Raw genomic sequence first — 14,533 nt, 5'->3', positions numbered from 1 at the left:
TCCAGAAGGTAATTGTCTTACATATTTTGCTGAGTTATCTGATTCAGAAGAACTTCAAATATTATTAAGCGCACCATTGTGCGTCTAATGGACTTTTAATAGATTTGATGCGAGTAACTAGAAAGGAATCATTATTTGTTTTCTGGTCGCTGGTTTTCCCTAAGGAATAAGTTGTTTTATATAAAAACACGACTGGATTTGGACAGTTCCAGTAGGAGCCAGCCTGGGGTTTTCGTTACTTTTCAAAGCATCAGAATGTGTCTTAATATTTTGCGGATCTGTCTTTTTCTAAGTGCTATAGTTTTTTCTGTATGCGAGAGTGGATTTGATTTAATAGCAACTACAGACTTCGATGATCTGATACTAAAATCTATTCCTTGTATTCAAGAAATTTGCAATAAATATTTCAACACGGGCCAACCAATAGGCGGGTCCATGGTTTTAGTGAGTTTGAATGGAGATGACCCTATATTACAACAGAAATTATTGACAATTTTAAACAGAGAAAATAGTTACGCTTGGACTGTTATGATTAAAGATCAGAGTCCAGAACATAATTATGAATCCGTCGAGAAAGCAAAGAACTATTTCACAATAATTGATAAGTCCGAAGATATTCTCGAAATTATAGGAAAGTGGAAGACTTTGTCAACTTGGAATCCAATGGCTCAAGTGGTGATTCTTATGGCCAACGCAATGGATTTAATTGAACTGGAATCAAATAGAAGGAATTTAATTATATTGCTGTTGCAAAACCATGTTCTCAACGCATACATTGTGTCACTACAAAGTAATTCTAGTCGTATTGAAGTAGCCACTCTTTTTCCTTATGATGGCGAAAACTGTGCGGATCAAGTGTTGGATATAAGTATTGTGGATGTTTGTGAATATGATCCTGAAATTGACTTGAATGTGGAATTGGAAAATATAGCTCAATGGGAAGTGTTTAATCACTATGAAAATAAGCTGCCGAATGATCTTCATAGTTGCCCGTTAATGGTATCTGCTCGCATGTGGGAACCATACGCGTTTTATGATTCTAAAGAAAATGACTTTAGTGCTGGAATCGATGTAAATATTGTGAGGACAATAACTGAACGCTTGAATATGTTTCTGTACATTGCCCCACAAAATGGCACCATTTATGAAGTACATGAGGAAATTGTCAAGGGGTATGTTATGTTCTATTAAAAATAATTACATTACTGTCCTAACTATGCACCATATGAGTACTATTGTCAAAAATTATAAATATAATTTCAGGGTATTTGACTTTATGATTGGCGGAATTGATGAAGACCCCGCTCTCGCAGATTATCTTTCAACTACAATCCCATACTATCAGGACGATTTAACGTGGTGTGTTGCTAGAGCAGGTACTTCCCTAGCATGGATGAAGATATGGGAAATGTTCGATGGCACTACCTGGTTATCTGTTTTCATATTTCTACTCATTGCTACTTCGTTCATATTTGGATTTCAACTGTCCATTGTGAGGAGGCATAAATTTATCGAGAGCGTTCTTTCTGCGATTTCGATAGTCTTGAATCAACCGCTACTAATAACTAATTATACGCTGCCATTTCGCTTTGTTATGATTGGTTTTATTGTCTTTGGGATGATTCTTAATATCATGTATCAGTCGCTGTTAATTACGACTCTCACGAGACCATCTTCAGAACCTCAGATTAGTAAAACAGAACAACTAATGAACTTGAAAATGAGAGTGTTTGGAGGATATGAAGTTGGTAGGAACATGGATAAAAATGATTCGGTAAGTAAAAAATGAGAAAAGGATTCGATGTTTAGTTCAAGCGCAGTTCTTTTTGTATCAAACCTTTCTTCTATATATCGGAATAAATTTTCAGATTTTATAAACAAGGTCTAAATAGCATTCCCACAGAATACTACTATGCACAGCGTCACTTGAGATGCATCTCGAGGTATTCGACGTTATTGACTTGACGGATAGGCATTCCATTCAATGTAACGAGGGACTGCTTCTTCTTCTTCTTCAATGACACGGGGGGCAAAATTGGCCCTTGGCCTCCACAATAGACTTCCTCCAGCCATCTCGAACCTTGGATTGCGTCCTCCAGTTGGACAATTTCCGTAGTTTTGTACTGGCTTCTTCCGCTGAGTCTTCCCACTGTTAGCGTGGTTCTCCCATTGGGCGACGTTCCTCGGGTGTACCTTTTAATACCCTGTTAGGTATTCGTAGTTTTACCACCATCGATGTTGTTGATTCGTCATAGACCTGGTACAACTCATGGCTGTTTCTAATTAGCCAGTTAGCTACATCTTTTACTGGTCCGAATATTCGACGTAGAATTTTATGTTCGAATGTATCCATGGACTTCTCTAACGTCTGTGTTAGAGTCCACGCTTCACAGCCGTACAGTAGCACAGGTCGTATTATGCTCTTATAAATTCGTAGCTTATTTTTCCTGTGCTCCCTTTTACTTTTCATTAGCCGTGATTTGTTGGCCATCATTATTAGTGGCTGAACTTCGTCCTTTTCATTAACATCCTTCGCTTTATTTACTCCGAGATACGCAAAGTTACCCACCACCAAACCTAGGTTGTTTCCTTGGTCATCCTTAAAGCGACTTGTCTGCGGTCTATAGCCACTTAAGAACTGCGTTAACTCATAGTTTAATTCTCCGTGGCTTGGTTTAATCCATTTTCGAATGTCCGGAATGTGTTCATCCCATCTCTTTTGCATTCTGCGAGAGATTCTCGCAGTGCCAGCTACTGTCGAAATACACCAGATTCCCCTGCTGCATATGTTTTGCCGCAGAGAAGCCGGCCTTTATTCGCCAAGATGTTTATGGGGAGCATTCCTGCTAGTATATATGCTGCTTGTCCTGATGGTGTTCGATAACCACTGCAAACCCTGAGTGCACTTAGCCGATATGTCATCCCTAGTTTTCTGCAGTTTAATTTGTTTTTGGAAGGCGTAGCGTCAACACTCCATCATACATAATTAATCACAGCAAGGGACCGAGCATGGAACCCTGCGGCACTCCGTAAGTTATTGGGAATATTTTCAGTCAATCGTGTGAGTCGAAGCACAGTCTTTCCGGGGCCATTTTGCAGTGTTGAATGCATTTTCTGCATCTAGTGTTAGTACTGAGCAGCATTTGCCATCCGGATTTGCAGCGTGGGTCCAACTAGTCATCATGTTGATTGCGTCGACCGTTGATTTGGGCTTACGAAATTATCCTTTTCCGCAATAGCAAGTAGTCTGTTGTATATTACTCGTTCAAATAGTTTGCTAATGGTATTGACAAGGCATACCGGTTTATATGAGGAGGGGTCACCCAATGGTTTACCTGACTTCGGAATGAGTATCAGCTTTTGTAGAATCCGTTTCCCGGGGACTTCTTCTTCTTTAAGGCATGCCGCGAAAGCGTTCGGAAACATACTTTGCGCTTTCTGGCGGCCACTTTCAAGATAATATTAAAGATTCTATCTGGGGGTCTTATTTTCAATGAATCTCTTTGTTGCATCTAAGACTTCCTAATCTACAGGACCTCCTAATCTACAGGACCTTCATCGGGGTTTACAAGTACTGCAAGAAGATTCGTATAGTTCATATCTTCTGGGAACAACACAGTGTTTACTATATTCCTGATCTGGATGCGAACACCACATGGATTAGAGTCAGCTTCGGCATACATCCGCTTGAAATGTTCAGTTGCTCTTCGTGATAGCTACTTGAAATTGTTTCCTCGCATTTTTGTATTGTACGTTCAGCTCCTCGAACTCAAGTCGGTTTCTTCTGTCCTGGGAGCATTTAACTTTTTTTCGATGTTCCTCGAATTCTGAATTCCACCAGAAATTGGGCCGCCGGCTATTACTTTGAGATTGTAGCGGCTTGCTTCAACGGCGATGACGTGAATCCCTCTATTTTGAGGCTCGGTGCTGCGTAATAGCTATAGATATATATCACTTCTATCTTAGCATGTGTGACCCCATCCTTTGGATGTTTTTTTGCATCATCTTTAGCTCGCCTGTTTTTCTCGATTATCCATATTCCGCAATGCAGATTCTCGTATTATGCGGACAAGATGGCTTTATCGACATTGCTTTTGAACACGCTTTGGGAAAGTAGGTCTTGGGCCGCTCGGCAGTGATTCAGATTTAGTTGCATAAATTTCTTTTAAACCTATTTATGAACGCCTTTTTGAACATTGGGCATTCACTGGTTCCTGTAATGTAGGCGCTGTCGCTATTTTTTATTTCCATAAAGAACATGCTTTTGGGCTGTCCATTGTAGTCCTTTGCAAAATGGTCTTGTTCCCCACATTTGCGGCACAGATTGGATCAACCGTGCCAGTTAGTGCAAGCTTTCGTTATGTGGTCAAACTGCCAGCATTTAAAGCATTTATCTATAAGATTTTTTTCACGTATCCTTATTTTGGCTGCTGCAATACCCTTATTCACTGCTTCGATAGGAAGATTTATCGACGCTATCTGTATTTCACCATATGCCTTCCTAAGTTGTATTATATTAGCCTCGCTCAGCCTAACTGCTGCTGCAAGGCTTTATAGATCTTGGTGACTTAATCCAGGTCCTTGTACTCGATTACCAATGAATCCTCATTTTGATCGTCGCAGCTTCGTTTAGTTACACTTTTTTTTAAAATAATTATGACTTGCCTTTTGTTTTTGTTAGTAATATTTATTAACCTTGCATCTTACGATATTTTGGGAACCACTTGTTTAATCGCTAGAAACACCGTGAGATTTCACCTAGACTTCGATTTTATTCCGTAGGTCTTTATCTTCATCTTCAGCAACTTTAAGCTCTACCACCAGGCCGCCTTTCTATGTCCGCCTTATCCGTGTGACATTTCCACTCTGATCAGTCAGGGAGGCATTTGCTGACCTTGCGTAAGATTTCCGTGTACGTCAGCTCGCTGGTTTTCGTTGTGATGAGGTACTCTTTTGCAATCCCTTTTTTAGATTCTACCTTCGTTCAAGTGGAGTCTGCGGTGCGGATATTGGCTTTTCTGCATGGCCAGAGAAGCGTCCCGTAATTTTCTAGGTTACGATGATATCGGTTTCTCCTTTTTCCTTTTTGCTGTTCGTTGGGGAGGTTGCACTTCTTCATTTGGACCTCTTTTATTGCGAATTTCCATTTATTATGAATTTCCCAAGTATTCTTATCGCATTGAAAGGTTTCTTTTCCAAAGAGCTTTTTGATCGGCGCTATTCCTTCTCCACGTACTTTCGTGTCCTTTTTAGCTTTGAAATACGTTGCCTTGATAGAACGCACTTGATCTTTAATCATGGTGCACGTTATCACGTTGATGAACGTACTCATTTCATTTTTAGCAGCAATTATTCTGCTGTTACTTCGTATTGATCCAGTTAAAATTTAAACGTTGTTCTTTTAATTAGAAAAAAAGAAATGGCTAGCCGTCCCGAGAGGAAGCGGTCTGTTTGTCTGTCAGATGTACTTTCCTCAAAAACGGTTACACCTATTGAAACGAAATTTAGAAGAAAGATTAATATGTGGGTTAACAGTTCCTACACATGCGGTGAATTACACGTTGAACTTAAAAGGGGTTAGAGAGGGTCAATTATGATATTTGGAGGACTCATTCTCGAAAAATCCCCAACAAAACAAAACAGTAATATAGGTTCTAGTATGAAGCATCATACTGGAAGTTTGGTGGGAATCCTACGATTATTAGCGAATTTATTGTAGGTCAAAGTTGCCTTTTTCACGTTAAATAACTACTCCCTAAGAGGTGAAAAGTCAGTATCACATCCAATTGAATATCGGGTATTTTCAATATACATATATTACGAGCTATGTATTAATGGGGTCATCTTCTACTCAAATATTCTTAAATAAAAAATCGACGAAAAATTTCATACCTGAAGTCTTTGTGGCAAACCTTGTCGAATGACTGCGCGATGTTGTTCTTCTTCATGGCGTTACAGTCCGATGTCGATCCTTGGCCAGTGGTCTCTCCTTGTCTCCATTCTTTTCGGTCCAGCGACTTCATCCAACAATGTCAAAAACTAAGCAGCGGTGGTCATTTTCCTTCCGACTCGCTTTTACAGTAAGTAGGCGCCTGAAAGGTTTTCTGGCATCTATACGCTCTACATTGCCTGTCTATCGGAACTTCGAGTCTTAATATGGATGTTCTTTTCTTGATAGAAGTATGATTTTGTTGGTAAACATGATCCGGGTATGCATATCGTTTATTTCGTTGGTGTCTTTTGTGGAAGTTGTGCATAAATACACAAAAGTATCGACTTAAGCGAAGTTGTACTCATTTAGTGCCACTTTTTAAGGTTTTATGTAAAACAAAACCTTGTTAAAATCGGTTTACTGTCTGTCTGTCTGATTGTCTGTCGCACGCATTCTTTTCTGAGACGGTTATAGCAATTGACACCAAATTTGGTAGAGAGGTGGGAACTGTGAACGCTCACGCGTCCAATTTAAGGGAAGGGGGGATTCCCGATACATGCAAAAGGGGGTGTGAATTTTTTTTCATTAAGTATAGTCATGTGGGGTATCAAATTAAAAGTCTCGGTTACTACTTTTCGAAGCCGGTCTTAGTTTTGACTTTTGTTAGAAAGGTGGAGAGTGCGGGGGGTTGAAAGCGGTTATTTCTTTAAGGGGACCATTCTCAGAAACTACTCAACCGAAAGATCTGAAAAAACTCAGGAGCCTGCCCTTATACGACGCCTGCTCCGCACTGCACGCGGCTCCGAAATACCTTTCATACAGATATCTGTTCAAATAAAGTTAATAATAGTATATTAGTATAATTTTTAGTAATTGGCTGCAAAACCCTCTTAAGTTCGTCCTAGCAATACAAAGTTTTGCAGTGATGTAGGCTATAATATAGAGCATAATCTTACCAAGTTCGATAGAAATCTCGCTATTACTAACAAAGCTATAATACGTCAAAGTTGTTGCTTCTTTGAAAATTCAAGACTTCATAGTCTTATCATATCATATCACCCGAAATATAATATATATATTCACGTGCTACGTACTAAGAAATATACAAAATCTTTCGTACCTGAACCGTCCAGCTTCTTCTTGTGATATAATTTTCATCTTCTCTTTGTTCTTTTATTAGTCTATTTTGCTCAGCTTCACCACGACCTCCTTCATCCACATAGGCCACTATCGGGGATGACTTATAAAGTGATTTCCCATTCATATCCACTGGAATCTTTCTTAAATAGGCCAGCCTTTCGAAGTCGAAGTTTGTACCGAAATATCTTGACGGTTGGTTTCATGTCTATATTGTCATTCTGATGAATCTAACCAGTTTCACAGGAACTCAGAATTTTTTACAGTACCAAGCGATTCATACTGTCGTATACTTTTGAACTCAACAAAAATTTTGAAGTATAGTCCGCGCTTTAGTTTGTTATAGTTTTTATAAACAGAGTAGATTACACTTTTGCGTTAATGTTCTGGGATAGTTTCGTCAGACCAAAAAGGGTTTATGAAGGCATAAAGCTTGATCCTCTCGTTATACTCCTTGCTTTTAGCAGCTACGCAGGTATTCCATCCAGACAAGGCGCGTTTTTGTTTCCCGATGTTTTTAATGTATCTTTGACTTCTTCGAGTGTAGATGTTGGAATAGAAGCTTGTTTATGACATTGAGTATGTCTTCGAAACATTAAACCCACCGATTTTTTATCTGCTCCATAGAATTTCCATCTCCTTGCAAAGTATCGTTTTGAACTGAAATTATGCTGCCTCTCCTTTCGTCAATTTGTAGGCGGATCTTAAATTATGCCTATTGAAGTTATCGTTCAATACGTAGATAATAATCCAATGACAGTTATTTGTTTTGGAGCTTCATTGCTTGGATAGAAGAGGAAGAGATTGTCATGTTTCCGCTGAAATCGAATTCTATGAATCTGCTTCCGTTGTCCTTATTGTCCGCAGTAGTTCCACGTTGGATAGACTTGTTTAAGATCTTTGCATTGAAGTATCCTTCTCCGTTTCTCCTTTTATTTTTTCTTGCAAATAGCTTGTGTAAAACATACCACCCGGCTCCAATTTGCAGCAAGTCTCTGAAAACCTGTTTTCGAGCTCATCATTATGCGCTTGTATAGATGGACTGCGAGGATTCATCCTCTGGAAAGGGCAACTGCAATAGTATTACTATTTTCAGCTTGTACTGTGTGTTTAGCTGGTGCGGCGATTAGTGCGGTTACATTATCTGTTTCGCGCTTGGCGGTGGCATTTCTTGGAGAATTTCCGCCAAAGACCGCTCATTGTTTGGTTTAAAGAGAAGGGCATCTGGCCGTGATTTGGTCTTTTCCCCTTTATTTGGTTTGTTTTCATGGTGTCGTGTTTTAGGTGATACTAAGAACTAATTTTCATCTGCCTTCGTCTGGAAAAGGTTCATTCTTTGTGGCGAAACAGCTTCTGTTGGTTCAATATTTTTTTCGACAAGGGTGTATCAGGCGGTCGAAACTATTACCTTTTTTTGTGTCTTTTTTTCTCAACCTCAGAGAAAGGTTTAGGACGAGCGAGTGAAAACGAGATCTCCCTAACTAAACCTGAACCATTAACTTAAAGGTGGGTCATCACAGAACACTGAGCCAAGTTCAGATCCCTATTTCAATTGCTTTTTATCGAATTTGGAAAAGCTTTCTGTTACGTTAAAAAGGAATGTATCTGAGGTGCCCTGTGTACGACTAACTGTTGTCACATGTTAGATCAAGGTGGGTTCTTGGAGCAACCTACAGTTCAAAGTGGTGTCTCATGTCAGGAGGACATTGATAGTTTTGATGAATTATGCTATCTTTTTTAAGACACTTTCATTGACCAGATGTCATCTGGTAGCTCTCTCATTGAGTTTTGAACTTTCGCCTTTCTTAGATTTGGAAAAGGAGATTAAGTGGTTGGGACTGAAGATAAATCCCAACAAACTTAAAGTTTGCAGTTTCACAGGGCATTACCTTTACCTTTATTAGTGTACGAAACATTATGAGCGTGGAATAATTTGTACACTTGGGTGACGTTGTTTCTGCTGATAGTGACACCCATATTGATATCATTCGACTCACAGATAGTGCTAGATCCGCCTTCACTGTTGTCTTTAAAATCGGTAAATATAGCACTTTCAATACTAACATTAAGCTGAATCTATTCCTCTGTTCTGCTATGATATGCTTCAAGGGTTAATCAACTTATAACTGCGTGATGCCATCGAGGTTTTTTGGTCTGATAAAATAACTAATGCAGAACTTCGTCGACATATGGGTTACGTATCGAGACGTACCGGGTAATTTGAATAACTCTCTTAGCACACTAGTATTCAGTTATAAATATATCTTGGCTGCATGGGTTTCGAAAAATAAGGATTTCTCATCCACGTACCACCTTCAAAATTGCGATACGGTTCATTAATTTTATGCACATTGATATTTTTCTAGAGATTGGTCTGCGAGAGTAGATTCTGAGTCGCCTGACATTGATGATTTGCGACATGTTTTCTTATAACAGAAATACGAAAATTTTAGCTTATTTGGTCAAAGTAATAATAAATAAACATAAATTTACATATTATCTTCAGGTTCAACAGTACGTTCGTTCTAATCTGGAAAGTTGTCGCAATATCGAAGAATGCCTGATTTCTTTGAGCCAGGATGAGAAGCGAGCAGTCGCAGCATCCCGAGAGCATGTTCGTTATAACCCTAGGATCCAGCGAGAAAATATTTATTGTTTCCCAGTTCTTGAAAATATCTATTCCTATCTAGTGTCAATGGTCTCGGTAAAAAGTTTTCATCTTTTGGATAAATTCAATCGTAATATCAGATTAATAACAGAAGCAGGACTCATATCTAAGTGGAAATCGGAGCTAGACCATACGATGAACTTAAAAGAGGAATTAAAGAAAATTACTAATTTGGGACCCAAACCATTAACATTTGCTGAGCTATATGGAATCTTTATTATGACAATAATATTATTATTCTTGGCTTCTCTAACTTTCCTTTTCGAGCTTTTGGTCTTTAACATGGCAAGGAGAAAAAACGCAAGTAGATTTTGGAAGTATTTTGATCAGAAATTGCAACAAAATAAACAAAATACCGGAAATAAACTTCAAAAGCCGGAAAAAGTTAACTTACCAACAAAGTATAAGAAAAAATATGATAAATTTTTAAAAAACAAATAAATTTATTTGTTGGTCGACGTGTTTTTATTCTTGTCACAATTCACGCCCATTTTTATCTAAATCAGGAAAATAGAAACAGTTGTTTTTAATGTGTTTAGCGAACCCATTCATAGATTTTAAATAAATTATAAAAACAAGGCAAAAAATATGTGGCAATAAAACTAGTTTCTAAAGTTACAGTAGCATTTTATCAAAGATAGACATCATTTTCAAATATATAAATCTACCCTTGATTCACCTTAACTTTTTGTGTATAGTTCACAATTCACGCATAGATGGACACAAGTAAATTTTTTTGGAAAACGTCCAACATTATTAGTCGTACCATATGCATATGTATACATATTGATGTTGCCGAAGGTTTGAATCAACGTCTGGTAAAATAAGAATATTGGATAAAGTGTTTAAATGTCATTAACTGTTTATTATTCGAAAAATAGTTCAAGGCAGAATATCCCCAAATTTATATTTTTATCAAGTTAAGTAGCTATTATAGTTACGTTGGCACACATTTGTAATACATTAATAGAAATACATTAAAATTAACAATGTTAATCGTCTGCTTGGCTAATTTACATATCGAATTAATTTGCTTTATATTGTCAGGAATGCTTTTTACACCGTTTAAATTATCCTACAGAATTTATTTTCTGATGTTGTTAATTCACTTCCTGAATAAATTTGAATTGACAGTAAGGAATATTTGTGTATCTTGTTATTGTCTCATGCCTGAAGAAATTGCTATTCTCCTGCGTATTTCGTCAAAATAATACTTATAAAAATGCATTTAAATTATTTTTGGTTGCATCTGAGTAGGCCTTGTGCCAGGGGAAAGCGGGGTTTGGGGAGTTGAAACTTGCAAAAGGCCTGCCACCTCATTGGGGTTTTTCAATAACAAATTCAATTCAATTCAATAGTGTAAAATAAGTTGAAACCACGTCCAAGCAAATCCTTGCACACGGGTTTGCATAGGAGTAATGCGTTGTTTGGGTGTATGTGTATTCATATGTTATGACTTTATATGTGCATGTAAAAATGTGGAAATTTTAAATCCATACATATGTAAATTCGATATACATATTTAGATATGCATATTATTATTATATATTTTTCCTGATAATTGAATTGGCTATTATAAAATTACTTATCATAGCCAAAACTGTTATATATATTTCGTTTGCATCAGTGAAGAGCAACGCATGGTTATAATAAAATTCATATCATTAGATTAGAAAAAAGGCTTTTCCCCAGAATTCTTCTTCTAGGAATACTTAAGGACTCTGTGCCAGATGACTAACAATAACTCAAGTAAAGGATATAGCTATAAATCTAATACATACATAACAAGTCGGGAAACCGGAAACTGAACGCTTCAGATAGGAACGGCTTTGTTAATTTTGAGGCAAGAATATTTGGCTACGCGATTCGATTTAACATTGTAATAACATTTTATCTCGTGGGGAGTAGTAGTTTGCTGCAAAAGGAGTAACTTCGACCTATAATAATTTTATTAATAATAGTAGGATTTCCACCAAACTTTCCAGTATGATGATTTTATGGGTCTAGGGTAAACTTAAGGGGGCGCAGTATATATACTAATATATTATCATTAACCTTATTTGAGCAGTTCTCGTAACGGAAAGTATTTTGAGGCTAACATATCATGTGCATCGACGGCACTGATTTTTTTTTTTAAATTTTAGGTTGGATAGTTTCTGAGAACGGGTCGTTGAAATAATTGACCCTTTCGGGCCACCTCACTCTTCCCGTTTACAATTAAAGTCCAAACTAATATCGATCAGCACGTCTAACCGAGACCTTTTATTTGATGACTATATTCGCTGAAAAAAAATTAGAAAACCCTTTTGCCTGTATTGGGGCGATGTTGCTTATTACACGCAAGGGAACTGTCCCCCCTTTCAACCGAATTTTGTATCAATCGGAGTAGTCGTTTGTGAAGAAATGGGTGTGACAGACAGACGGAAAGCGAGCCAGGCAGACAGACGGACGGAGAAACAGCAGACAGCTAGTAAATCGATTTTAATAAATTAGCTGCCCCGAAGTTTTTCAATGTGAGGCGCCCTGTGGCACGTAGCAAAACCAGACCTGACAAGAGGGAGAGGAGAGGGTCGAATTTCCTTTGGTCCGAAGTTTTCTCGGAACCCCAGAATGGAAATTTCGATGAAAATTTTCACCCGTGCTCTGAGTATAACTGTCGCAAATTTAAATTTAAACAGAAATAGACATTTGTACTAACATGCTTTAATATGGCTAGATAGAGTAATTCTGCAAATAAATAATATTCCACATGACTTATTCCACATGACTTCCACACTATCGAAATAAAAAATACGCGAGCTATGGAAATAAAAAAAATCAAATCGGGAATCCGGAAGCTAGACGCTCAGGTATGAAAGATTTTGTCTATTTATTTTATAAAGACATTTGAGTGTGCATTTGTCCCACTAGTACGAAGCACATAATATATACATATATGGATACTCTACTTTCGGATGACACTGACAACCATAGTCTTGAATTTGCGAAGAAGCGACAACTTCAACCTATTATAACTTTGCTAGTAATAGTGCAATTTCCGAACTTGATAGGACCATGCTCTATGTTATGCCCTATATTTTTGCAAACTTTAAGGGGGTTTCGCAGCCAATTACTAAAAGTTATAGTAATATACTATCGGTAACTTTATTTGAAAGGATATCGGTATGGAGGGTATTTCGGAGCCTAGGCACTATATACTGGCAGCCTCTCGATTTTTTTCAAATTTTTGCGTTGGGTAGTTTCTGAGAATGGGTGGATTAAGGAAATGATCACTTTCGACCCCGCCGCAAATGTCGAAACTAAGACTGAATTCGGAAAGTACTTACCAAGGCCTTTCATATGATAGTCCACATCACTATATTTGATGAAAAAAAATGTACACCCCTCTTTTGCATGTAATGAGGACACCCCCTTAAATTCGATGTAGAATTATGTATTTCACTGTATGCGTGAGTGTTCATAGTTTCCACCTTTCCACCAAATTTGGTGTGAATGGCTATAACAGTCTCCGAGAAAAATGCGTGTGACGGACAGGTAGACAGACAGATGGACAGACAGACAGGCAGACAGACAGACAGGCAAACAGACATACAGATAGACAGACAGTAAACCGATTTTGATCAGGTTTTGTTTAACACACAACTTTAAAAAAGGACAGCTTGACCGTGCGCTTGTAAATCTAAAATTCCGGATCCGGGTACCGCGATCGGAAAGGAGAATCGACGACAGATTGTACGGTCAGAAGATTCGCTTTCACGTTATTGGTTTGAGTGATCGAAGAGATTCACCATGGAAAATTCGTCCGGAACGTTGGCGGGACTCACCAAGCAGGACATTGCTAGACTGATACAAATCGGCACTGGCAATGCTAGGAGACGGGTGAGAAATAAATTCCTTCGTAGTTGAAATTATAGACACACTAAAGCAGAAACTTTCTGCCGTATGTAGTCGGTTATGACGTTATGGCGAAAATCACTCCAGATGTGTCGAGAATGCAATTTACGTGAGGAACTACGGAAGTTTTCGCAGATTACTCAAACGAATCCCCCCGAATTGGTGAAGGAAGCGAGCAAATATTAGGGTGGGGGGTTACCCACCCAGCATGCTGAGCTTACTGAGTGGATCACCGCCGAAGGCACCCGCCATGTCACTACGCCTGGCATGAATTTTGCAGATGTTACCGAAGAGGAAGTTCGACGAGTCATAAACGGCTCGAAGAACTGGAGGGGCCTTGTTCTTGATCGGGTACAGAATTTCTGGTATAAGAAATTTACCAGCGTGCACAGTCGGTTGGCACATAGCATAAATCAGGTCATTAGTCGGCCGGAGGAATTACCACCATTCCTCACTGCTTATCTTGTCCGAAAGAAGGATACGGTGCAGGATCCTGCAGACACAAGACCGACTACTTGCTTCCCAATCCTCCAACATAGCATTGGTGACCTCCATATCGAATCTATGACCGAGACAGACTTCTGCAAGTACTTAGGAACTCTTCAAGGAGCTCATGCTCGAGTTGGTGATCTGAAGGATGCTCCGCCATCTGAATTCCTGCGATTTGTGAAGCTAGCACTGAAATCTCATCTTTCGGGGAAGAATAAGATAAGCGTCGTGAATGTATTCGCTATCCCTTTACTGGCTTATGCACTCGGAATATTGCCATCGACAAAGACCGATCCTGCATACAAACATGAGCTGATCACTGGAACATGTCCGGTTTACCGATATGAACCGCAAGCAATACTTGGTTCTGTTTACAGCATGTATTGGCACCGGCAAATTCTAACTGATCACCA

General features: G+C 38.6%; 1 protein-coding gene across 1 annotated transcript; it reads left to right on the top strand.

Moving 5' to 3' along the window:
- Positions 1 to 255: 255 nt before the first annotated feature.
- Positions 256 to 10,788, top strand: LOC119658101. The gene is made up of 3 exons (XM_038065367.1): positions 256 to 1,172; positions 1,264 to 1,774; positions 9,576 to 10,788. The coding sequence occupies exons 1-3, from the start codon at positions 256 to 258 to the stop codon at positions 10,176 to 10,178; spliced, it is 2,031 nt and encodes a 676-aa protein (XP_037921295.1). The 3' UTR covers positions 10,179 to 10,788.
- The last annotated feature ends 3,745 nt before the right edge of the window (positions 10,789 to 14,533 follow it).

The sequence above is a fragment of the Hermetia illucens genome, chromosome 5 (assembly GCF_905115235.1).
Source record: "Hermetia illucens chromosome 5, iHerIll2.2.curated.20191125, whole genome shotgun sequence".
Classification (NCBI taxonomy): domain Eukaryota; kingdom Metazoa; phylum Arthropoda; class Insecta; order Diptera; family Stratiomyidae; genus Hermetia; species Hermetia illucens.
This window is presented reverse-complemented; position numbering and strand designations above follow the sequence as displayed.